The sequence below is a fragment of the Carya illinoinensis genome, chromosome 2 (assembly GCF_018687715.1).
Source record: "Carya illinoinensis cultivar Pawnee chromosome 2, C.illinoinensisPawnee_v1, whole genome shotgun sequence".
NCBI classification, from domain to species: domain Eukaryota; kingdom Viridiplantae; phylum Streptophyta; class Magnoliopsida; order Fagales; family Juglandaceae; genus Carya; species Carya illinoinensis.
This window is the reverse complement of record NC_056753.1, coordinates 29,716,856-29,740,361: the sequence shown is the minus strand read 5'-3', so window position 1 is coordinate 29,740,361 and position 23,506 is coordinate 29,716,856. Positions and strand designations below refer to the sequence as shown.

The following is a 23,506-nucleotide window of genomic DNA, read 5'->3' as shown; positions in this document are numbered from 1 at the left end:
TTATTTTACTTATTCTTTTGAGAATCTAAACATCGAACTATTTTATTTTTTTAATTATAATGTCTCGTCATGCACCCACGTCACTTAGTTAATAAGATGCACCCAACAAATGACACATGCATTGTCTCATCAATTTCATTATTATCTGGTTAAATTCTCCAATTAAGGGCAGGATTGTGGTTAAGGACATTTTTATCTGGGATTCTGGCTTATGTGTAGGACAGTTTCGTCAACCAAAATAGCACGACTGAAAGCGTAACGATGACGACTCGTCGTTCGACTTCGTCAAGACCCAAAAATGCTCCGAAGACGTCTATTTTTCTCCCAAAACCTTCGTTTCGAAGCTCTCTCTCTAACACGATACTCCACGAAATCTTCATCTTCAATCTTGTAAAACCCAACCGATCTAACTCTCCGAATCTCATCTCTCTATTTTTCGTTCTCTGTAATGCAGTTGGCGACAATCAATTACGACTGGGAGATCGGCCGGCTCGTCATCTGATCAGAGCCGACTAATTGAGAATCAACCATTCTTGTATTTTTGAATGGGGTCGGTGCCGTCAACGCCGCTCAAAGGCGGCAATGTGCGGCCACAGGATACCGCGGAGTACCTGATCGGAACGTTTGTCGGCGAGAAATCGTTCCCTATCTCCTCCGATTACTGGCAGAAACTCCTCGAACTCCCTCTAAACCTTCACTGGCCCGCCCACCGTGTTCTCCAGGCCTGTCAGCTTTTCGGTTAGCTAATTCCATCCTAGTCTTCGTTATTATCAGGATTAATTCCCTCTCATTGTATTCGCAGTGCATAGATATGCTTGAATTAGATACTACTTTAAATGCTTAGAATTCGATGCTGTAATTGACTGGTTTATGCTATTTTTTCGAGTTTTTTACATCTGATTTTGTCTTATATAATGTGATCACCCACAATTTCCTCTTTTATTGTTGTTTTGAATTCTTATATTTTGATTTTATGCCTGTTTTGGTTCTCTCCCTTTGTGCAGCGCAAAACAACCAATGCACCAGGCACCTGGCAAAGTTTTTGATCCACCTTTCATGGTGTTTGCAAGACTGTATATCAGCTTCTGGTGCTCCGTCCGATGTATACGATAAGGCTGTTAATGCTGTCTACATCACATCTGTCTTCTTAAAACACTTGATTGAAAATGCCAAAAGTGATGACATTGAGGGTTTGTACCTGTCCTTAGATGAAAAAGAACCTATCCCAAAGGATTTGATTCAAGGTAATTCGTTTGTAATTCGCTGCAATCTAGTTTGAGTTACTCCTTCATGATCATCTATGAAATTAATGATGTGGTTTGAAACAGCTGTTAATAATAGGCGTTTTTCCAAAATTGTATTTTGTTTTATATTAGATATATCATTGATGTGGTTTGAAATGGCAGTTAATAATAGGCGATTATCCAAAATTGTATTATGTTTTATATTAGATTTATCATGGCTTTTATAAAAATCTTTTATATTTCTTGAAGAACGTGTGTAATGTAAGAAATGGAGGAGCATGAACTTTACCTTGGGAGAGTTCTATTTATTTGGAGACAGTTTAGAAAAGAAAGGTATATATTTATATAATTACTGGAAATCAAATATCCACTCTATTTGTTTGTGTTGCGGGGTGCTTGGTCAAAAATTCTTCTGTCTGTATATAATAATTTATCAAAACATCGCATTTGATGCATGGGTGTTTCTTTTTCACCTGCTTGAGTTAACCCTAGATGGGTGATAGTAGCATAGTTGTTATTCTAGATTTCCATATAATGTTAGGGCGTATCTCATTGCCCTAGCATTGCCATGTAAGTTGCTCACACCAATTAGGAGCGGAGCCTCACTTTCTTATCCATCACACTAGTAATGTATGGCGTCAAAAATTCTTCTGTCTGTATATAATAATTTATCAAAACATCGCATTTGATGCATGGGTGTTTCTTTTTCACCTGCTTGAGTTAAGCCTAGATGGGTGATAGTAGCATAGTTGTTATTCTAGATTTCCCTATAATGTTAGGGCGTATCTCATTGCCCTGGCATTGCCATTTAAGTTGCTCACACCATTTAGGAGCGGAGACTCACTTTCTTATCCATCACACTAGTAATGTATGTAGGTAGGAGTGATTGCGACCACTTCCAATCCATAGCTTTTAGATTGTCTTCCTGCAACTATTTCCCTAGAAATCTGCCTTGAACCAATACATAATTTCTTTCCTCGTTGAGAATGCAATGATGATGAAGGATTGGTGTTCTTTTCAACATAATTAGATGGTAGTTAAGGTGGCTGCTAGAGAGTTTCCTGCCCTTGATGGACCTCAAGGTTAAAGTGATTTTGAAGGAAACATTTGATCTGTCCATGAAGGCTTTATCACATGATATACCTTGGGTTAGTTGAACAGATCCTATGTCATTTCTACTGGGGCTTTCCTGGCTTTGTTGGGTGATTGGAATTTGTATTTTAGATAGGAACTGCAATAGGTTCTCCAGTTATTTGTCTTGAGCTGTATTTTAGCTTCTTTTTTTATGGCTATTTTTCTATGCTTAGTAGAAAAATCATTATAGGACTCAAATTAATGTTTTATTTTTATTTTATTTTTATGCAGATGAAAGCATTGAAGATCTAATGATGCATAGGGTGCTTAGTTTTATCACCTCAGTAGCTGTGAGGTACATGTTAGACTTATCTATTGGTTTGTGGTTCTTGAGAATTACGTATTATCTTCCCCTGATTATTTTTTATATTCTCACAAGTCCCAACACGTACCTTCTACATTTGGAGCTTCTTAATTTCATGCTGATTGCAATGTCAACTCAGCTTCTTTGTGGGCCATCTCCAGGACCAAAAGATGTGAACCCATTTATTGACGCTGCAATGGTTCAGGTTACATTATTACGCTTTGGTCCAGATTTCCAGATCATTCCAATACATTGTTAGCATCTCAGATTGCTACTGCTATTTTCAGGATAGCTCTTTGGTTAGTTTGGTTGTGCGCAAATTGCTGCTCAATTACATCTCACAACCTGGCATGCCCTTCAAAAGTGCATCTTATTCTATATTTTATGAAGGAAGTCAGCCTAGTGTTCTTCAAAGAGTAGGTTCTGCAGCTGGTATGGTGGTTTTCTTTGATGCTCATTCTTTCTAGCTTGCTCCTAGGAGTTTTCACTGCGGGTGCCAGTGCCACTGATAATAGATCAAATAGCAATATTTTATGCTTTGTGTTCCATCATTTTCCCAGGATTTCACATATTTATGCTTCTTTAGAATATTATCACATCCTTTTTCATCAATGAGAGATAAGTTTTTGGGCAATGTTTAAGGCTTATATCATTCATTGAATCTTATCCAGATATTCTCCTTGCAGCAAATTTTGTTTTATTACCTCTGAGTTATTTGGGCAATTCGAAAGGTGAATACTCAAAAAGTCCATTGGCAGACTGCAGTCTGCTTGTGCTTCTTGTGCTCATTCATTATCATAAATGTGTTGTGAGCAATGAGTCCAAGACGGACAAGAGTGCTGATAGTGCTACTTCAGATTCCCTTCTAAAAGAGAACACATATTTTTCTGACAACTATTACTGCAAGGCTTTGGAAAATGCAAAAGATGTTGAATGTAAGATTGTTAATCTTACTATTTATTTATTTTAGCAAGGTTTCCTTTAGTAATGTAGTGCCCTGCTTGCAGTTGACCGTATAGATGTTGAAGGAAATGCACATAGTGGTCCAGTTGTGAGGTTACCGTTTGCTTCTCTGTTTGATACTCTTGGCATGTGAGTATGTTTTTTTCCTTCTGTATCAGTGTTTAAAGTTTAGACTTGTTATTTGAATTATTTCATGTGAGGGTACAGTGATATACTGTGTGCACCTAACTTTGAGTATGCTTGATCAAAATGGATCAATTTCATTAACTTTCTTGATAACGAAATATGCCTGCCAATATATTGTACTTGTCTTTTGTGCCTAGCAACAGTAACTTAGAACACCAGGCTCCTGTTATGTATGTTACCAAGCATCTTCTTAGAAACCATAACAGTTCTGACTTTGCAGGTGCTTGGCTGATGAGGCTGCTGTTCTATTGCTTTATTCATTGCTGCAAGGGAACTCTGACTTTTTGGAGTATGTCTTAGTGCGAACTGATTCAGACACATTGGTATGAAGTAGCAATTTAAGTTTTTCTTTTCAGCCTAAACAGAATAAAGACTACTCTCTCTCTCTATCTATATATATATATAGATATCCATATATATGTATATATATGTATGTATGGTGCAAATGACTTGAGCTTAACTAAGTTCTTAAGATTTTTTTAATCAAGCAATCTGTTGTGCCGTCTGTCATATTTACTACTGATGTGGAATAGCTTCAGCACAGCCTGATTCTTATCTGTGTTTTCATGATGAAATTAACAGTTGATGCCCCTTTTGGAGGCTTTATATAATGCTCCTTGGAGGACACCAAATCAAATCTACATGTTGCTGATTATACTTCTCATCCTAAGTCAGGATTCTTCATTTAATGCAAGCATTCATAAGCTGGTAAGGATTTCATCTGTTTGCCATTTAACTTCTACACAAGGATTGTATTGACATAGATTATGGCTTTTTTTGGTTAACAAAAACCAAAAATCTCATCTCATCTCATCTCAACTCATCATCACAATATTTTCAAATCCCCATACAAAATATAATAAACAATCTAACTTTTTCAAATCCCAATACAAAATTAATATTCAAAAATTAGATTATAACAATATTTTATTCATTACTATTTAAAATATCTCATCTCATCTGTGTAACCAAACGGGGCCTATCTGGACAGATATTGCCTAGTGTTCCATGGTACAAAGAACGACTCCTGCAACAGACATCTCTTGGTTCCCTGATGGTCATTATTCTCATAAGGACTGTGCAATATAATCTATCTAAGTTGCGGGTAAGACTTAACAAACACAATTTCCAAATTTCTTATTTTCTATAATTTTGATGACTTTGTTGAAACTTCTATACAAGAGAGTGCTATAACAGGCTTGCTTATTTAACTTGAAATTGATGTCCATTATGAAAAATCCATTTCTACAAAATTCTAACATTTAGTATCTGGGATCTGATGTAGTGACTTGATTCTTTGTTCAATATGTCAAAAGACAGAAAATATTTTAATGACAAGTACATGCAAGTCAATCTCATGGGATTGAACCCATGGTTGTCCTTCATTTCTTATGTTCAGTGGGAGTAGGTGTCATATTGTATGAAGGCTATTTGACATATATATATATTTTTATAAGTAAAAATTTTATTTTTTTAATCGATATATCAATTTTAAGGTTTTTTCGGGGGATGATGGCAGGGCCTCAACCTGAACCTGATCCCCTAGGAAATGGCCCAACGAAGAGTCCCAAATCCGTATTGGATATTTGTGAGTCACCCATTGCCTTGTCATAACTTGGTTATTCAATCCAGAACCTGATCCTCGAGGTTGAGACAGGTTATTAACTGCATTATAGGTGGTTATATTAAAAATTGGTGTATATACCTGAAATTGCTTCAATTTTCAAATCTTAATTCTGAAGCTAGTCCTACCCTACAAAACTTGGCAAGTCTTTTTTTTTTTTTTTTTTTTTTTTTTTTTCTCTCAAGCCAATCCTACCCATTCCACCCTCCAACCCTTATTGGCCATTGGTCTTTGGACCAAATAGCCTTCCCCCTTCTCTCCTTGGAGGTGAAAATAGTTTTTGTAGGGCAAGTTCATAGGTTCAGTGCCTGGTCTTTTGAGTGTTTTGTATTTACCCATCCAAGACCGAAAAAAAAAAAAAAACTGAACAATTTGATGTTTCTCAAAATCAGTTCAGAACCAGTTTCCATAATGTTTTTCATAAATGCATTTCAAATCAAAGACAATGTTGGCATGTAGCTGGTTATCTACTTTTAGGATAACTCTTCTTCCCATGATCATTTATTAAATGGTCAATTATACAGGATGTTTATCTTCATACCACCTGTCTTGCAACATTGGCAAACATGGCACCTCATGTCCACCGTTTGAGTTCATATGCATCGCAGAGGCTGGTCAGCCTTTTCTTTATGCTCTCACGCAAGTAGGTTACTCCATTTTATTTTCCCAGCCTTCATGCTGTGCTGCTTCATGTTCTGGTGTTTTATGATTGCTGCCATTAATGTAACACTGGATTTAGGTATAGCAAATTAGTGGAGCTAAGAGATAATAAGGTGATTCTAGGCAAAGGCAACTCAATAAACAGCCTTTCAGAAGATGTGGTCAGTAACATTCAAATTCGAGGCTATTTGGATTTTGCTTCTCATAGTTTAGTCTATTGCTAAGCTAGATTATTTTTTATTGCAGTCAGCGGAGTTGCATATATATACAGACTTCCTTAGACTTGTTCTTGAAATTTTAAATGCTATTTTGACTTATGCCCTTCCACGGAATCCAGAGGTATCATCTTTTGATGTGTAATGATTTAAGTGATGTTTTTTTTTTTCTTTAAATTTCACGTCAGTTCCTTTCAGGTTTTCTGAATTCCTTTCTTTATGAAATCGAGCAGGTTGTATATGCGATAATGCACAGACAGGAGGTCTTTCAGCCATTCAAGAATCATCCTCGCTTCAATGAGCTGCTTGAAAACATTTATACTGTATGCTCCAGAATATTTTAATAGGGATTTCTTCATCAATTCTGTCTTGGCATTCTTGCAATTTGTTATATGGCAAGGTTATGTTGCTTAATTATCCATATGGATTTCTTATATGCTACTTATAAAAAAAAGGATTTCTTATATGCTATGTTTTCGTGAGTGCATTTGACTTTTATGGTCTTTCTGCCTCTGTAGGTATTAGATTTTTTTAATAGTCGCATGGATGCCCAATCAATGGATGGTGAATGGTCAGTAGAGAAAGTATTGCAAGTCATAATTCTTAACTGTCGATCTTGGCGGGGTGAGGGGATGAAGGTGAAGAATGGAGGAAAAGATTTTAAACTTAGAAGTTTAGTCTAAAATGGGAATATTATCTTGAGGATTAACATGCCTTTGTTTTAACAGATGTTTACGCAACTACGCTTCACATATGAACAAGAGAGTCATCCAGAAGAGTTCTTTATTCCATATGTGTGGCAGCTGGTTTTATCCCGTCGGTACTGTTCCTGCATCCCCCATTCATTATTATTTTATAAAACTCTACTCAACTAGGTCATTATCCAAGTAGTTTGTATCTGCTGCATGATCATGTTGGTTTTGAGTTTCTTAACCTTATTTGAATGATTATCATGGAGATTCCTTTCACACTGGTAATAAATTGGAAAACAGTGTCCATTTTAATGAATCTTGTTATTGATGTTTTAGTTTTAGTTTATTTATTATTAATTTTTTACTTTGCCTTCAATTTGTGGTTCCTGTATGTGTACTGATTCGTTTGTTCCATCATTCAACCTTTCTTCAGTGTACTCAGCTTCAATTCGGGAGCCATAAATTTGTTTCCAGTTGATCCAGTACCTATGGAAGTAAGCTTATGTATACATTTTATGAAGTTCACTTGATAAATTTATGTTTTTAGATTTTTTTTTTTTTAACATTCTATTGTGTGTGTGGGTGGGTATATGCACGTGGTTGCACACGCACACACTTGTCCCCAATAGCATCTCACCTTGGTCATGAAGCGTAACTTAAGTAAATGACCGAATTAAGAACTCCTTCAGGAGTGATGTTACTCAGCTTATGGAGGTCATTGCAGATGTGCTCATGCTAGGTTTATTTTCATTTTTGGCTTGTAACCCTTCCCAATTTCAAGATGCTTGCATACCAAAAAGTTGAGTATCACGCATATAAGCCATGGGTCTTTTAGAGTTTTCAACTGCAGGGATTGTTATAGCTCATAGATACATGTGAGCGTGCACACGCACATTTACATGGCCATTACATTCAAATTTCTTTCTTGAAACAGAAATTTGATTCTTGCTTGTTGCCAGTACACAATATTTCTAACTCCTGTTGAAGCAGATGGCACGGTGCTGGGAGATTTAGTGATAATATTATGATCTCTTTTTTCTTAGCTGATCTTTCTTTTCACGTCAGCAAACAATTTACCTACACATTTTGGTTTGCTCTTTTCAATTACACAGTTCTTTACTTCGTTGTAGAAAAAAGAGAATGATGGAGAGGTAAGTAGCAAGTCCCGCAATGATGAGCCGAGCATGCATGGACTTCTCCTTGATCCATAGGGGGTGCGATAAAAATCGTCAACCAGAAAGATTCACGGTTCCTGGTGCGTGCATTTGTAAATATATGAAATAGGAGAGTTTATATTCTCCTCATTCTTTTTGTTCATATTTTGCTACAAATGTAGAGGCCCTTTCGCACAGAAAACAATTGACATAATCAGTGTAACGGATAAGTATGATGCTGCTCATCAAACGCAAGAAAAAGGATAAGAAAAGATAATTATATATGATTCCCAATTTCCATTTCTATACCATTGTTTTCGGAGTGAAACATTAACATACCCATAACCGCCAAACTATCTGTGTTATGTCCTTTTGTTCTTCCGTTGTTTTAGCATTTTCTGTAACATGGCTGGCCGAGTAGGAATGTTTCTGAAGTGAAAATTGCTATAGTTTTCGAGATTTTAAAAAAAATATTAGATGCGTTTTGTATTGAATTTTATAAAAGTGAATAGGTAAAATGAATGTTGTCCGAGTTATGAAATGTAATCGGGAGATGTGTATTTTTCAGTTCGTTCGAAAGTTATGATTTTTTTTATGTTTATTTTTGTTACAATCAGAAACTCAAGAAAATAGTTTGATGACTATTTTAGAAAGATTTAAAAAAAAAATCATAAGTTGATCCCTTTAATATAAAAATTTACCGTTTCCTTCAACTTCCCCCAAAGTTTCTGCTGATACAAGAATGTGTCGTTAGAGAGCGTGTAAACAACCAGAATGCAGAGGTACCTAAATTCTGGGAGGAAAAAGAAAAATGCAATTTCAAAATTGTGTACTAGAGATAGCGAGGCGCTGTGGACCAGTCGGTCTGTCAAAGTCTGAAAAGCAGCCCGCCATTCACAAGGCGACAAGCTGAAACACCATAAATATTTTACACTTCACCACACATGATCACTAGAAGCACTACACAGAAATTAGCATCTCCATTCTCTCTCAGGTTCATCCCGTCTTCACTCCAAGCTCAGCGTCGTTTTGCACAACCATCAATCCTTGCCGCCCAACAAAGCTTAGTTCCACCGCCACCATCTCAGTCTGATGCCGACATCTCCATTTTTTCAGACCACCTGACCCACACGTAATAAAGAAACTTCAGATAAAGAAACCCCTAATGAATTACTAAATTTCTTCCAACAAACCATTATCAAACGCCCAGTTATTTTTCACTGCCCTTATCCTATTGACTAGAGGCTAGAATGAGGATCAAGAGTTGTTTTTTTTTTTTTTTTTTTTTTTTTCTTTTGATCCGGTAAGAAACTCCACTGTTGTTCTAATTAGGGCTTCATTTCCATCCTTCAAATTAATACATCGAAGTCATAGACATGAGATTAAGAAGAGAAATCCTTGATAATGAGAAGATAACAAAATCACCGAGAAACAATCATGACATTAACAAAACTTAAAGATAAATTTCAAAACTCAAAACTGAGAAAGATTACCGAGAGAGCGCCAATAGAGAAATTTAAAAAAGCAAAAACTGAAAAAGATTATAGAGAGAGATTACCATCTGGATCGAGCTTTACCATCGTCTGGATCCAGCGCCGTGCAGGATGAGGGGGTCGAAAGCTTCAGGGATGGAGTGGAAAAAGCAAGGGAGAAAGGGAATACGAAGGAGTGAAAGAGGGGAAAGTCCTTTGATCGGGCGTATACAGATGCAGATTTTGTCCAATAAATCTCTTACGTGGCGCATGATTATTGGAGGGCTGTTATTTTGGTTTTAGTAGCCCGACCGGTCCCAGGATTTCTCCTAGAGATATACCATCTCACCTAAGCACGTACTGTTTTTGTTTCCATATCTTCTTGTTTCAATACTAGCTGCTCATCTTACTGCGTTGGTATTATTATTTATTAATCATCAAATTAATCTTAATTTTTTAAGATAATAATTAATAGACTGATGAGTAATATTGTAAATGTAGTAACTTGAAGTTGCGGTATCTAACATTTTCGCTTGTATTTTATTGCACTGAAATCGCATAGTACAAGTAATAAACTATATTTATATAAAAATTATTACTTGCTTTCTAGAGTTAAATGGGATCCCATAAAATAGGAAAAGAAAAGAAAAAATTACATGGGATCATTGCACTTGTATTAATTAATGGTGGAGATTGCCCTACACAATGGTTCCACCTTTGACAAATTCAGTAAAGGCAAGTGCAACCAAACCCAACATGGCGAACCTCCCATTCCAAAGCTCAGCATCCGAGGTCATCAACCCCTTCGACTTCGACTCCACGCTCACCCCTTTGAACAGAGGAATTAGAGATGCAAGCGACAGCAAAATACTGGTTCCTAGAAACCATGGGATCCCACCGTCTGATATCTGCGCGAACAGATCCTGCCCCCTTGATACTTCCACCGCCATCGCCGCGACGAAGCCAATCATCGCTAGCCTGCCGTTGATCCTCTCCGGTGCCGGTCCACTGAATGCCAGCACGTCGGAGAACCTCGTACTGACCTGTTAACACAGCAAAACATGCAGTCAAAATGCTGGATTTAACAACGTTTTTCTGTACCCATACATACTCCAGAACCCTAAATCAAACCCTTCCCGGGATTAAGGTCGCTACCTTGGGTGGCTGTGGTGTAGGTGGTGGTGAGTTGACCACGGGCGTCTGCTGCTCCTGCGAGAAGGAAAAAAGACAAGGAATCGTACGTAAGATTTAATTTCACCCTTAACATGATAGGCTATTACAGTAAAACTAATTTCCCATTATGACAGAGATCAAGTTTGAGACCTCGTTATTCTCAGACGTGCAGCGCACCCTCATGCTAGTGTTTCTCGGCAAACGGAACACATAATTAGCATTGGGAAGAAACTGGTTCACCCTCGGCCTGTTTGTCAGATGGGTACTCAAATTGCTCGACAAGATCATGGATTGCATTGCAGCTGAGGTTGCCATCTAAATAGGAAGTGCGGAGATCAGACTTCGAGAATTCTAAGCCTTCGAAATGCGTTGCAAGCTGTAATGGATGATATAAGTGAATAGAGCGTCGGAGTGGCAAGTATATAGAGGCGTGAGGGCAAGCAGAGGGGTGGATATTTAGGATCCACGTCTTCCCTAAACATTTTCAAAAAGTCATTGGTTCACGTGGGCTTGGTTGTCCACACATGTTCGATGTCCTCGACGTGGCCTGCGCACAAACCACAACATTCCTTCGACAGAGTTCGAGGGCAACGCGGGTTGAGGTTTTCTGTCTCGTATGGGGACCAGGAGGACTGAACGTTCAAGACTGTTCCAACTCCACCCCAAGCTGTCACCCGTCTCAAATTCTGCCACGTTTTGGTTTGTAGTTTGTACGATGAAAATATTGCTTGAGAAATACTTTTTGCAGTCGGCAGATACAGTCGGTGTGCAGTCGACTGTAAAAAGAAAATTAATACGGGACCTACATGTAAAAAAAATTATTTTTATAACTTTTTATAATTCATATAGGTCCCCTTGAATATAAAAAATTTTTTTTATAATTTTTTTATTCATTCCGTACAGTCGACTGCACGCCGACTGCATCTGACGACTGTATGTAGCAAAGCCGATATTGCTTTGATTGCAGAGTTTTGAATATTATTTCGGTAGTCACTCCGATTAAAATAATAAAGCGAAATATTTTGATATTAATACTGTATTATATATCGTTTTAAAATTAATTATATATTATATGAAATAATCATATATATATGTAAGTGTATAATGTATAGAAAAATATAGTTATAAATATAATTGTGTATTAATCTGTATACTAATGTGATGTGATTAGTTAAAAGTAGATTTTATTGAAAATAGTATTAATTTAAATTTTAAGTATGAATAAATCAGTATTGGTACACAGATTAGTACGTGACTATGTTTGTATATAGCAAAACTCATCATGTATATGTATATATATATAGAATAATTGAAAATTTATAAAATAAATATAAGTTTAAAAAATCACAAATTTGAGTTGAAAAACAGAAACAAAGAAAAAGAAAAGAATAGAGAAATTATTAAAAATAATAATATTTAAAAAAAAAAAGAGGATGATGAGACATATTTAAAATTATAAAAAATTAAAATTATATAAATTAATTATATATATAAACTATATTTAAAAATAACATCAATATAAAACTTAAAAATATATATATATATAAACTCAATAATACTTTTTAATACAAGTTTAAAAAAATAATAATAATAATTCTAAATTCTCAATCAAACTATTAAAAAAATAATCACTTATATCCGTTAAGTATCAAAGTCATAGCTATCTTTGAATTGAATTGGGCTTATGATAGGCTTTAGCTATCTTTGAATTGAATTGGACTTATGAGAGGCTTGAGCTGACTTGAACCAAAAAAGTATACTGAATGGACGGGCTTGAAGGGATCTTTTAGCTACATGGCTAATATATACCGGCTACATGTGAATGACTTGGATTATATCCAAACAAGGTTACTTTTATCCAGAATACGGAAGATACAACTCAAGCAACCAAACTGGAGTCTGCTTCTTCATTGAGATGCAGCAAATTGTGATTGCTAAGAGCATTAGTATTGGATTCACTAAATTTATTTTTAAAATTTGATAAAAAGTACATATTTTTTATAAATTCAAAACCTTCATATCTATAATTTCATATTGGATTAGCCATTAGATTCATCAAAATAATAATATAATATTATTTTTTTAATAATAATATTTTTATTTTTTTTCTTCATATTTTGTAATTATACTAACCATATGGATATTAATAGTTTAAGAGTTTTGCTACGGATCAGCCACTATTTACGGCTGATCCGTAGCACACCTTAAATATTATTTTTTTAATCATGATCTTCCCCTACACCGAAATCTCTCTCTCTCTCTGTGCTGGCCTCCTGTTTCTCTTTGCCTCTCCCACGACAGGATTCAAATCTAATCCAGCTGAAATTTACAAGTGATCAAAGTTGTTTTCGATGTTCCGTTTCTTCGATAACGGTGATCTCCAAAACTTGTTTAGCTTCAATATTATCCCAGATCTTAGATCTTGAGCACCCATTAACGCACATCATCTCATCAACTCCATAATCTCCTTGTAAAAAAAAAAAAAAAAAACTCCATCATCTCCTTATGCTTTATCTTACCCTTTCTATTTTTAGTTCTTTCCCAAGTGCCTGTTTGGGCCTGAAAACCTACTCTCACAACCCAAAAAAACCCTTGAACCAGAACTTTAATTAGAAAAAAGAAACTGCAGATTTCTAGATGAAGGATTTCGGTGCTCTGAGAATGGGAGACCTGATTTTTTTTTTTACACCAAGTGGAGATGGCAGCCCAAATATTGTAACTTGCCCAAGTCCTTATCAAAACGTTACTTTACCTTTGCTTTCAGTACTGTATCTACTGTTTGGTTGCTGAGAAAATGGAAAAAAGGGTGAAGAATTTTATTTTTCTGTGCTAAGACGGGAAAGATATTATGTTCTATAAGTTTAAATATTTAGGACTTGGGAGAACGAGGAATTCATCCTCTTAGCAATTAGATGGTTGAATCATTCTTGTTGGATTTTTCAAATTGTATACTCCGTAAGGCTATTGAAAAGGTTTTTGGATGATTTGAACTAAGCCTTTCATACGTCGTAAAAAAGAACAGAATCTACCAAACTTTGAATCTGTCTTCTCTATTAGCTTCCTCTGTTTTCTTAACAACAGAAGGATTCGATTATTTTACTGGTGGGGGAGACGGGGGCTGAGAGGGGGATGTTGACAACGGAACTCGGGAGGGAGATCGAAGAAGACGAAACGAAAGAATGAGGAGATTCGGGAGTGGGAGAGGTTGAGCGAGACGAGGGGGAGAGTGCTGCTGGTAGGGGGATGTCGACGGCAGGGAGGGGGAAAGCCGAGGAGAGGAGAGCTCGAGAGGTTCTTTTCGAACTTAAATCGAGCACAGCACTACTGAGGGAGGGAAAGGAAAGTGGGGGTCAATTTAGTCATTACACAACTGACACGTAGGGTGTGCCTCCGGTTGCTCCCAAACAGGGGCTGCTCCCAATATTTATTCATAGTTTAATTTAGTACTTAAATAATTGATTCCCAACTAATTTAAAATAAAATAAAATAAAACCATTACCTATTAAAATTAGAATAAAATATTAGTTTGAATGTGGAATAGTAGACTTTCAAATTTGAAGAAAGAGTAACAATTACTGTAACTCAAAACTTCCTAAATACCTCTTTGATAAATCTAATGTAGGTTCATTTTAAATAAATTCATCAAAATTTGAAAATATATTAACTTTTGATGAAACCAATACTAGTACTCTAATGCCGACAACCAATTTGAAACTTCCTTTTCGAGATTTGAAACTTCATTTCACATACCAAGAAATTTGAAACTTCATTTCAAGATTTGAGAACCCAAAAAAAATTCCAGATTTTGGAGCCTTTGATGAATTTCATCGAATGATAATGATGAACACAATCTTAGAGTTACCAGAGGCATAGCCCCCCACAGCCCACACGGGCAGAGTAGCAATATGCCGAAGCTTTTCTCAAAAAGCTTTGATAGCATGTCAAGAATGGAGTTTGGGGGAGAAGAAATTTTGCTAAAGAGTCATTCTACAGTCATCGCTCATTCCTCCTGCTCTTCTCTCCCGCTCGAGGTGTCATTATATTAAAATATTAAAACAAAAAAAGAAAAAAAGGTTCAGTTAAGCATCTTCACTTTTGACTTCTTTCTTTTTCCCTTAACCATCACTGGCCGTCTACAGCTCCCCTCCATCTTCTTCTTGTCCCTTTTCACTCTCATGCATCTAGATTGCAGCCAGATTAATTTTACTAGTATGAGCTTCTCTCTCTCTCTCTCTCTCTCTCTCTCTCTCGTTCTCTATATATATATATATATGAAATTTTTTTGAGTTTTCTCTTGCAGGATGCATCAGCAATCATCTTCCCCATATTACTAGTCAAGGCAGATGGTGTTCAACAAATATTCTTCCCTGCAACTGTTTCAGTTTGTTACAAAGCTCTACCTGTTAAGAGGGACTACCAGAGAGAGCCAGATGCCGTGAAAAAGAACTGGGATGACATGAAGGCTTCTACGATATCGAGGAAGGCTTCTACAAGGGAGAAGGATTCTTAGAAGGAACTGAGATGGCTTACAAACGATGGATTCGAAGAAAAATTAATGGACTTGGCTTGTGAATGATGGGTTTGGAAGAGTAGAAAGGAAATTAGAGGAGCGAGAATGTTATGTATTCAAATTTATTTTTTTATTATTTAAAAATAGGCCACGAGACATTCCACTTCAAGCAGGAGAGAGGAGCGGGAGAGACGAGAGAGTAGCGGTGGTAGTAGCATTTCTCTTTGCTTAAAGGTAAGAGAAGTAACAGAGGACGGACGAGTAAATTGCCACTAGTTTTCATGCAAAAATTACGAAAAAACCAGGAGTTTTCCATTAATTACAAAACTGCCACAACCATGTCCCTTATGTTTACTTTTCAGACCGAAATCTGTATTTAGTCTAGTCCACTGGAAAGCCGAAATGGACCGAAACATACTGAAACGATCGAAATTTGATCTGGTACGGAATATTTATCTCCATTGTGCTGGCTTTTGTTCTGGAAAGAAAAATTCCAACCATTCTAGCCGGAACGGAATAGTTTTTAAAACTTTACTTGATTGGCAAAAAAAATTTCATGAGTCACTACAACAAATTTGTTTTTGACACAAGTGACTTCTGTAGGTAATTTCTTTTTTCTTTCCTATTGGTCTGTAATAAGGTACTGTATGCTTGAGAAACTGCTATGAATGAGAAGAATTTAATACATAGAAATTAAATTGGGCTAGTCAATGAGAGTTGTAGGGCTGTACAATTGATTACTTGTAGGAAATATAAAAATGTAATCTTTAGAAAGATCACTTACACATGTAAACCTAAGAAAAATCAAGAACGATGTATTTTACTGTCATATGAGTATGTTAATGATTCGTAGGTGATAATGTGCTGTAAAATTACAACTGTGTACTTGTGTATCTAGAGCTACTTGTGAAGGGTTACGAAGTGATTTCTTTTGATATTCAATGGGGATGGAATCGTCACGGGTGGATTCAAGCATTTGAGAAGTTCTTGGATGCTATCAATGTTCATTATGTGAGAGCTTCAATCTATTTTATATCAAAGTTCTTGGATATATACCATGATGCATGCTCTTATGTATTCTCTAATTTTGGCATTCATGATTGGCACATTGCTTTAGTAGTTATGCTGCGCTTCATATAGTTCTAAGCGCAGTGCTAGTTTGAATGCTTGCAAGTTGTAGTTGAAAATTTACAAGCTTTGTGTAACGTGTTTTGAGTATTTTCAATACAAATAATTGATTATTTTAAGTCATTGTGTGATTTGTCTAATACTCAAGTCTTTACATTTCTAAAGCTTGGAAAAGCTTGTGTGTGGTTATATATATATATATATGAAATTAGGTTCAATGGGTATTAGAGTAAAGAGATAAACATACAAGACAAGAGACTTTAATTGTGGAATTTTTAAAATTTTTTCAGGAACCGAGCCTTATATTGGCTGAGAATAGAGCAAAGTTAAAAGGAGATTAAGCTAGTCATAGATGAAATGAACCTCAATCAACAAGATTGGAGGCCAGTCATGCTATCAACTTGGTGGATTTGGATGTCTTAGATTAACAACTATAGTAGTAGCTGTATGAGCATCAGTGGGAGCAAGATTGTAACCCTTGCATGAGTCACAGAATAATTCGAATAAAGAGATTTTATTTATTTCTTTTTTTTAATAAACATACAATTTTATGGCTTTGTTATTAACTTAATAATATTGGGATAGTGGGCTTTTTATTTTCTAAAGAAAGACATTTTATTGCCAATGATGGAATGGAAGAAATTACATTTGAAAGTAAAAAATGAAGTCGTAAGTGAATATATATTGTCTACAAAATTCATTTGAATGAAAAACATTTTTTCAAACGGTATTGTATTGTTTACACGCGTATTGGGGAGAAAAAAAATTGTCCCAAAAAATCCATTCCAATGGAATTCTGGGCTTTCGAACGACCATTCACTACAAGAAAAGCACCTTTATGCCACGAGTTCTTGTTCCACGACACAATATCGTGGCAATCAGTGGTGTATTTGTCACCAGAGTAATCCATGGGAGCGAAACATGTCATTTACCATGAGATGACAGTGGTCACAAATATTTTATTGGCAATAATATTTTTTTCCACGAATTTCATCATTTAATGCCACGATTTTCTTGTAACGGGAAAAAGAATCCAATAATTATTCAACTTCGTGGCTTAAAACTTTTAACGTCAGAATTTAGTCTTTTTCCACCAGATAAACATCATCGCTATTTTGCACGTGGTGATAGGCACATGAATCTGTGAGTACAAGTTATTTGCCACCATTTGTATGAGGCTTTTCCCACGAGTTGATGTTGCCGCAAAACCTGATTAATGAAACTAACTTTACGCACGTTGGGATAACAGCTCTGTTTTATTTTGCAGACTTTTTTCATTTCTTGGATTGCTGACCGGTGCAAAACTGCAAGTGCACAGTATCGTAGTTTTATAGTAAAGTAATAAGAAGAGTATCGTCCTCAGGGATTGGTATCTTACTCTTGCCAAATACCAAAATCATGCTAATCTCAATTTTATCTAGAGGAATCACTAAGGTTTTTGTAGTAGCAATTAAAACTAGATCAACTCAAGAGAAATAAGCAAAGAAAGTAAAACTGATGTTTGAAGATCAAATTCAATAGGGAAGAAAACTTCTAGGAAATCGATTTCACCATAATTCGTCACTACGCTTTTCTCATCCAGCTAATTTAACTTAAACCTCTTTTGTCTATTAGCAAATCTCTAATTCATCCAAAAGCCTCTTTCGATAGTCAATTGGAAGTGATTCTAGTTTATCAATTCACACAAGAGTATGCAAATTAAATAATCAAGAACGCAATAAGACCAATGATTTAATTACTACACAGGTTCATACAAGTCTTTCGATCTCTATACTTACCTATGCTGAAATATCCAAGATCTACCCTATGATTCCCTCTTTCGATAGCAAATCACAAGATTAATAATCATCTAATCAATGGCCAGTTAATTAGAAGCATTAAACTCAGAATAAATCAGATAAACAAAGAGAGAAGCATTAAATTAGCATGGACAAACAAGCATAGTTCGGAATTAGGTTACATCGTTTTCCTAGAAAGAAGAAAATTTAGCTCATACTAGAATTGGAATTCAACATAAACGAATTCACCATAATTGTTCTGAGAAGATGGGAAGAAGAAAATAAACACTGAAAAATCCTCCTTGCAGCCTCAACTGGTCGTCAAAAGCTCAAGAGAACGATTCAACGCCTTTCTCCCGTCCGTGCTCGTGTATGAATCCAACGTACGTGCAATAAATTGGAATTCCGTCTCCAAAACAAATGATTTGAATCCCTCTAGCTATGTTTTTCTCTCCCAAAGAGTGTTCTCCAGTCAAAACCCGCGGCTCTAGAGTGAAGAATGGCCTTTTATATGGTCCCACGGCGGAAAACCTAAAATCTGTCAAAATACGATGTTCGCTCGAGCGGGGTGTCGAGCGCGCGTCGAGCGTTCGACTCTGCCTGATTTCGCTCGAGCGTCCTATCGAGCGCACATCGAGCGTTCGACTCTGCCTGATTTCGCTCGAGCGGCCAATGTCTCCGCTCGAGCGATCTTCGTTTTTCAGCAACTTGCTCGAGCTCCCTGTCGAGCGGCAGTCGAGCGTTTGAATCTGCCTGAATTCGCTCGAGCGGCCAAAAGCCTCCGCTCGAGCGAACTTGTAAAATCTGCAATATGAAATTTTGCAAGCCATCAATTGCCGTTTACCCCCTTTCCCACCCCCGTCCCCCAAACTCGTGATAAGCAAATTGAGACAATTTGGCCTCCTTTCGTCACAGCCGTAGCTCACCCTCGTCGCCGCTCATTAGATCCCCGGAAGCCCCAACCACCCTGAAGCTCACCGACTCAGCCATTTCCCAGAAATACACCCTCGGTTTGCCCTAGCCTCCAGAACCCAGTTCATCAGTCCGCAGTGTGTGCGTCTCACGGAGCCAAAGAAAAGCCACGGTAAGCCTTTTCCATTCTCCCTTCGTTTTCTTCCTCTATGAAGTGGTCTGATGATGTAAAAAAAATTATATATATATATATATATATAAATGCTTACCGTTTCTGGCATTTTGTAAATTTTTATATTTACTTTAAATCTGTGTAATGTAATTTGCCCTGTGATGGAAGAATGATAGTGTTTATAAATTCCAACATGAAAAATTACTAGGATGCATATATTGCAAATATCCTTCTACTGGTGGGTAAACTGATTAGCGTTAAAAAAAAAAACCTAATATTGAGCTTCAGTGTAGGGCAGATTACTCTTAATCAGAGTAGCTACTTTGATTAAGCAAAAAGCCCTGCATGCAGTGGGCAATTCTAAAAGTTTCTAGAACACTTTGTGATGTTAATTGTATTTTGAATTAACAGAGAATTTTGGGGGGGCATATGTAGATCTGCTGCTGGACATGGTTTCTCTGTGTTACCATGTTTTGTTGACAGCAATATTTCAGCTGGGAGGTTATTTGGAAATTGTTGAATGGAATGCATCCCCAGTCCTTCATTAGCTCATTTATGGTTTGTGTTTATTGTAGGGGATTTCATTTCATCTTTGTATGGCATTTGCAAAGAGCAGATTTTTGTCCCTGAAGTTGATTATAAAATGGCAAATGCTCTGTGAATTACATCTGCCACGCTCTTGACTATCTCTTACTTTGTGCACAAAACGATTCTTTATCTGATTTATTCAATGATTTTACGGAGCCCTGATGAAATCATAGATAATCAACGTTACACCGACCGAGTTAAAACATTTCAAATGATTTCATAAGTCAATCACTTAAATTTTGAGTGATTTAAAATACCACACATCGATTAATAACTAAGAGTAATAAAATTCAGTATGAATAACATGATTCTCAAGTACAATTAGGAAAACTCAGATTCTACGTTTGCGGAGACAGAAATTCATATTTTTAGGTATGTATAATAATGTATTACTGTTATGCATATGAACTCGGGGGTTGCAAAGTTCTGAGAAGGAAATGTGTCCATGTATGTGTTTTTGCTCCTTATTTCTGCCATGAACAGGGAGCTACCCATTTCTCCATTTTGTCTTTAAGAATGACAAACTTAGCATGATTCATTTCTCTTTAAGAATATTCAATTTGGTTTAGGGATTTGTGAGACCAGCTGGCTGTTATATTCACATTTATTTCTAGTTCATGAATATATTTAACAAGGGCTGGAATATTTTCAATGGATCATAATATATATGGGCATTCGTGTTTAATTTTTATTGTTTATGTTATATATGGCCTATGTAAATGGAATGTAATGTAGTGGATAGATGGCTTGGGATGTAATGTTTATTGAGAAAGGGCTGGAAACGGGATATGGTGGCCTATGGAATATAATATTTATTGAGAAAGGGGCTGGAAACAGGAGTATTAAAAGAGTAAAAAATGATGTATACAAGTTAAAAAAAAAAACAAAAAAACAAAAATTAAACCCAGATTTAAATCGACCCGAATGAATCAGGTCGGGTCGGGTCACGAACTACTATGGCGCTGGGACACGGGTCACAACGGGTCGGCTCAAATCTTTGATTTAAGCGGGCTGTTGTTCAGGCCCAGGATATATATGGGTCTGGTAATACCTTTGAATCCAAACATAAGCACATAACTTAAATCCTAGGGATGTTGATGTCAATAAAATGTTTATTTATATCTATGTCCTGCTGATGATGCAGTTTTAGAAAATGTGCAGCCATGACATAAATAATAACAAAAAGTAAATGAGACAGAAATCCATATTATATATAATATATAATATGGACGGACCTTTGTTTCCCATTAAAAGAAAGGAAGTCAAAATGCTGAAGGTACTAAAGCATTATGCAGTATCCGCATTGAAACATACCATGCACGCTCCATAATGTATTTCTGTAGATAGGTAACAGTTATTATACAATGGCTCTCTTATCTTCTTCTTCTGACTCACACATCCACCTAGCTGGCCGCCTCGATTTAGGGTTCGTCACTGTAAGGTGAAGAGACCAAGAAATGTGGGCAATCTAGTATGTCAAAAGATTCTATCCAACAAGATTGGTTACCATTATTGTTAGGCTATCTTCATATTTACGGTTTAGCACAAATGCAAATTGTGCTAGCATGAATTAAATCCAACACTTAAAAGATAAATTAATAGATTAGCTAGATCATCATCTATATCAAGTATATAAGAAATGTCAAACCCATGGGGCCCCCACCATGCAACGACTATTACCCTAAGATCATGATCCATATATACACAAAATTCAATTTATTTTGCTTAAGTTCTGGCTATTTGACTTGAGCTAGCTCGTACTAGTGCAGTACTTGGAATAGTCCGGACGTGAATATTCCATTATGTTTTCCTTTTCTTTTTGAGCTTCTTTCACATATAATAACTAACCTTTTACCCCATATAGAATGCGTTTGATATCAACCAACATATAACCAACATATATGTGTGTGTGGGGGCATGTAAGAAGGCAATCAAAGTTCAACTGATCTCAGGTTCAAACTGTGGAAAAATTACTGTGCATGAGCATTTAGATAGAGCAATGGATCTGTAATTATTTGAGCAATGGATATATAATTATTTGAACCAAAAGTTAGGAAGTATTCAAATTGCTGATAACAACATATTCCACTACTCACTTATTCTTAGGACAAATTCCCCCCACCAAAAGACCACTATTTCAAGTGAACCTAACAGCTGAGAGTTGTAATATTATATCATATATATCCATGCCCCTTTTTGAGGAAGATTGACGCGTCTGGACAGGACAAATTATGATATTTGTCACTAATTACCCCCATGCCCCAAAGCAAATACCTCTGGTCTATATGCCCCAAAGCATATATCATGGTATGCCTTTTCTATCATTTGTACATTATGAAAGTATATAATATAACCACCACACAAAACTTATTGGTTCTTTGCTCATATATGTTTATGCTTACATACTTGTATCTTATTTCGAGTGATTTTATACCCATCAGTATTGTTAATTCAGCCTAACTGTTTAGTTCCCTGTTCAATGTGTAGCTGTTTTAAATCATAGTATATATATTATGATGCAATTATATGGACCAGTTTAAACATCCTGTTGTAACACGTACATGATGTTTTTTGCGTTTTCTTTTGAGGTTTTGGATTAGGGGCCTCTTTGGCATTGAATTTTTTCATGAAACTTATTTGTGTTACATATGTTATATTATGTATTCTGTGTCTTTGTTGTCCTCTTCTTGGCTTTACTTGCTTTTTCAGAGCCATCGTTTAATTTTTTATTGGGTGGATTTGAAGACATCTAGTTGGAGGACATATCTTTACTATCATTTCCTGCCCTCCTGTATTTGAAAATATACAGTTAAACTAGATGGTTTAACCGGGTTAGCCATTTGAAATTTCTTCCTAAATCTTACTCATTATTTTCACCGGCCTATGTGTATGATTAGGTGATTATCATACACATATTCAATCTGTGGTTGTGCTGGACACACAAAAATCAGTCATGAGAAAATTAATCCTTGTCAAGGACTGATATATACAATTCCAGATTCCCATATATGATTCTCCTGTCGTGCCCATAGTTATCTTGTCAACATATATTCACTAGTCATGCATCTGTGCTGATCTTGTTCCTCTGCTGAATATAATATATCTGTGGCTGAATCACCAACCTTGTAAAAATCCTAATCTGGGTTCAGCTTTTTAACCCAGTCAAATTGCTATGAAGTAAACATTTACGCCAAGGGACTTTCTAACATGTAAATGATGTAGCCTATTTCAGCCTCGTAACCCATTAAAATATACTTGCACTTTGACCTACCAACCCAAAATTCTACCAATAAATTGGAAGTCTTTTATTCTCAAATATTTTACTTCCACTCATTATACTTATTTAGAATTTAGTTCATGCAGTGTTAGACCTGACTATTGTGCTACGGTATCTTCTTCTTCCCATGTTCCCTTCCCTCCATGCAATACCGGCCTACTCATTGAGAGTGTATATAGGCTCTTTGTTCTGTGACTTTATACTGAAAATTGATGATGTCTAGTAGTGTGGTTAATGTTGGATATTTAGCTCCATCTAAATTAGGCCATTCATGGTTACTCCTCTCACTAAACATGAGATGTAACTATAATATGTTTCGT

General features: G+C 36.2%; 2 protein-coding genes across 5 annotated transcripts; one reads left to right on the top strand and one right to left on the bottom strand.

Annotated features, from left to right (window-relative positions):
* The first annotated feature begins 284 nt into the window (after positions 1–284).
* On the top strand, positions 285–8,482 carry LOC122300763 (dymeclin-like). 4 transcript variants are annotated; one of them, XM_043111640.1, is made up of 18 exons: positions 285–738; positions 1,005–1,244; positions 2,610–2,673; positions 2,758–2,887; positions 2,970–3,114; positions 3,354–3,617; positions 3,690–3,774; positions 4,052–4,154; positions 4,414–4,539; positions 4,823–4,936; positions 5,980–6,098; positions 6,195–6,276; positions 6,362–6,454; positions 6,564–6,653; positions 6,849–6,968; positions 7,059–7,150; positions 7,456–7,516; positions 8,135–8,482. In XM_043111640.1, exons 1-18 carry the CDS (start codon positions 546–548, stop codon positions 8,150–8,152), a joined length of 2,139 nt encoding a protein of 712 aa, XP_042967574.1. In that variant the 5' UTR covers positions 285–545; the 3' UTR covers positions 8,153–8,482. The 4 variants fall into 4 exon arrangements, 3 of the variants coding, with proteins under 3 accessions (XP_042967574.1, XP_042967572.1, XP_042967573.1); XM_043111638.1 differs by having other exon boundaries at positions 287–738; positions 8,153–8,482; XM_043111639.1 differs by having other exon boundaries at positions 288–738; positions 3,369–3,617; positions 8,153–8,482.
* Positions 8,483–10,159: 1,677 nt separating this feature from the next.
* On the bottom strand, positions 10,160–11,226 carry LOC122300765 (early light-induced protein 1, chloroplastic-like). The gene is made up of 3 exons (XM_043111641.1): positions 10,972–11,226; positions 10,804–10,857; positions 10,160–10,691 (listed from the first exon to the last, which is right to left on the bottom strand). Exons 1-3 carry the CDS (start codon positions 11,134–11,136, stop codon positions 10,347–10,349), a joined length of 564 nt encoding a protein of 187 aa, XP_042967575.1. The 5' UTR covers positions 11,137–11,226; the 3' UTR covers positions 10,160–10,346.
* Positions 11,227–23,506: the final 12,280 nt, after the last annotated feature.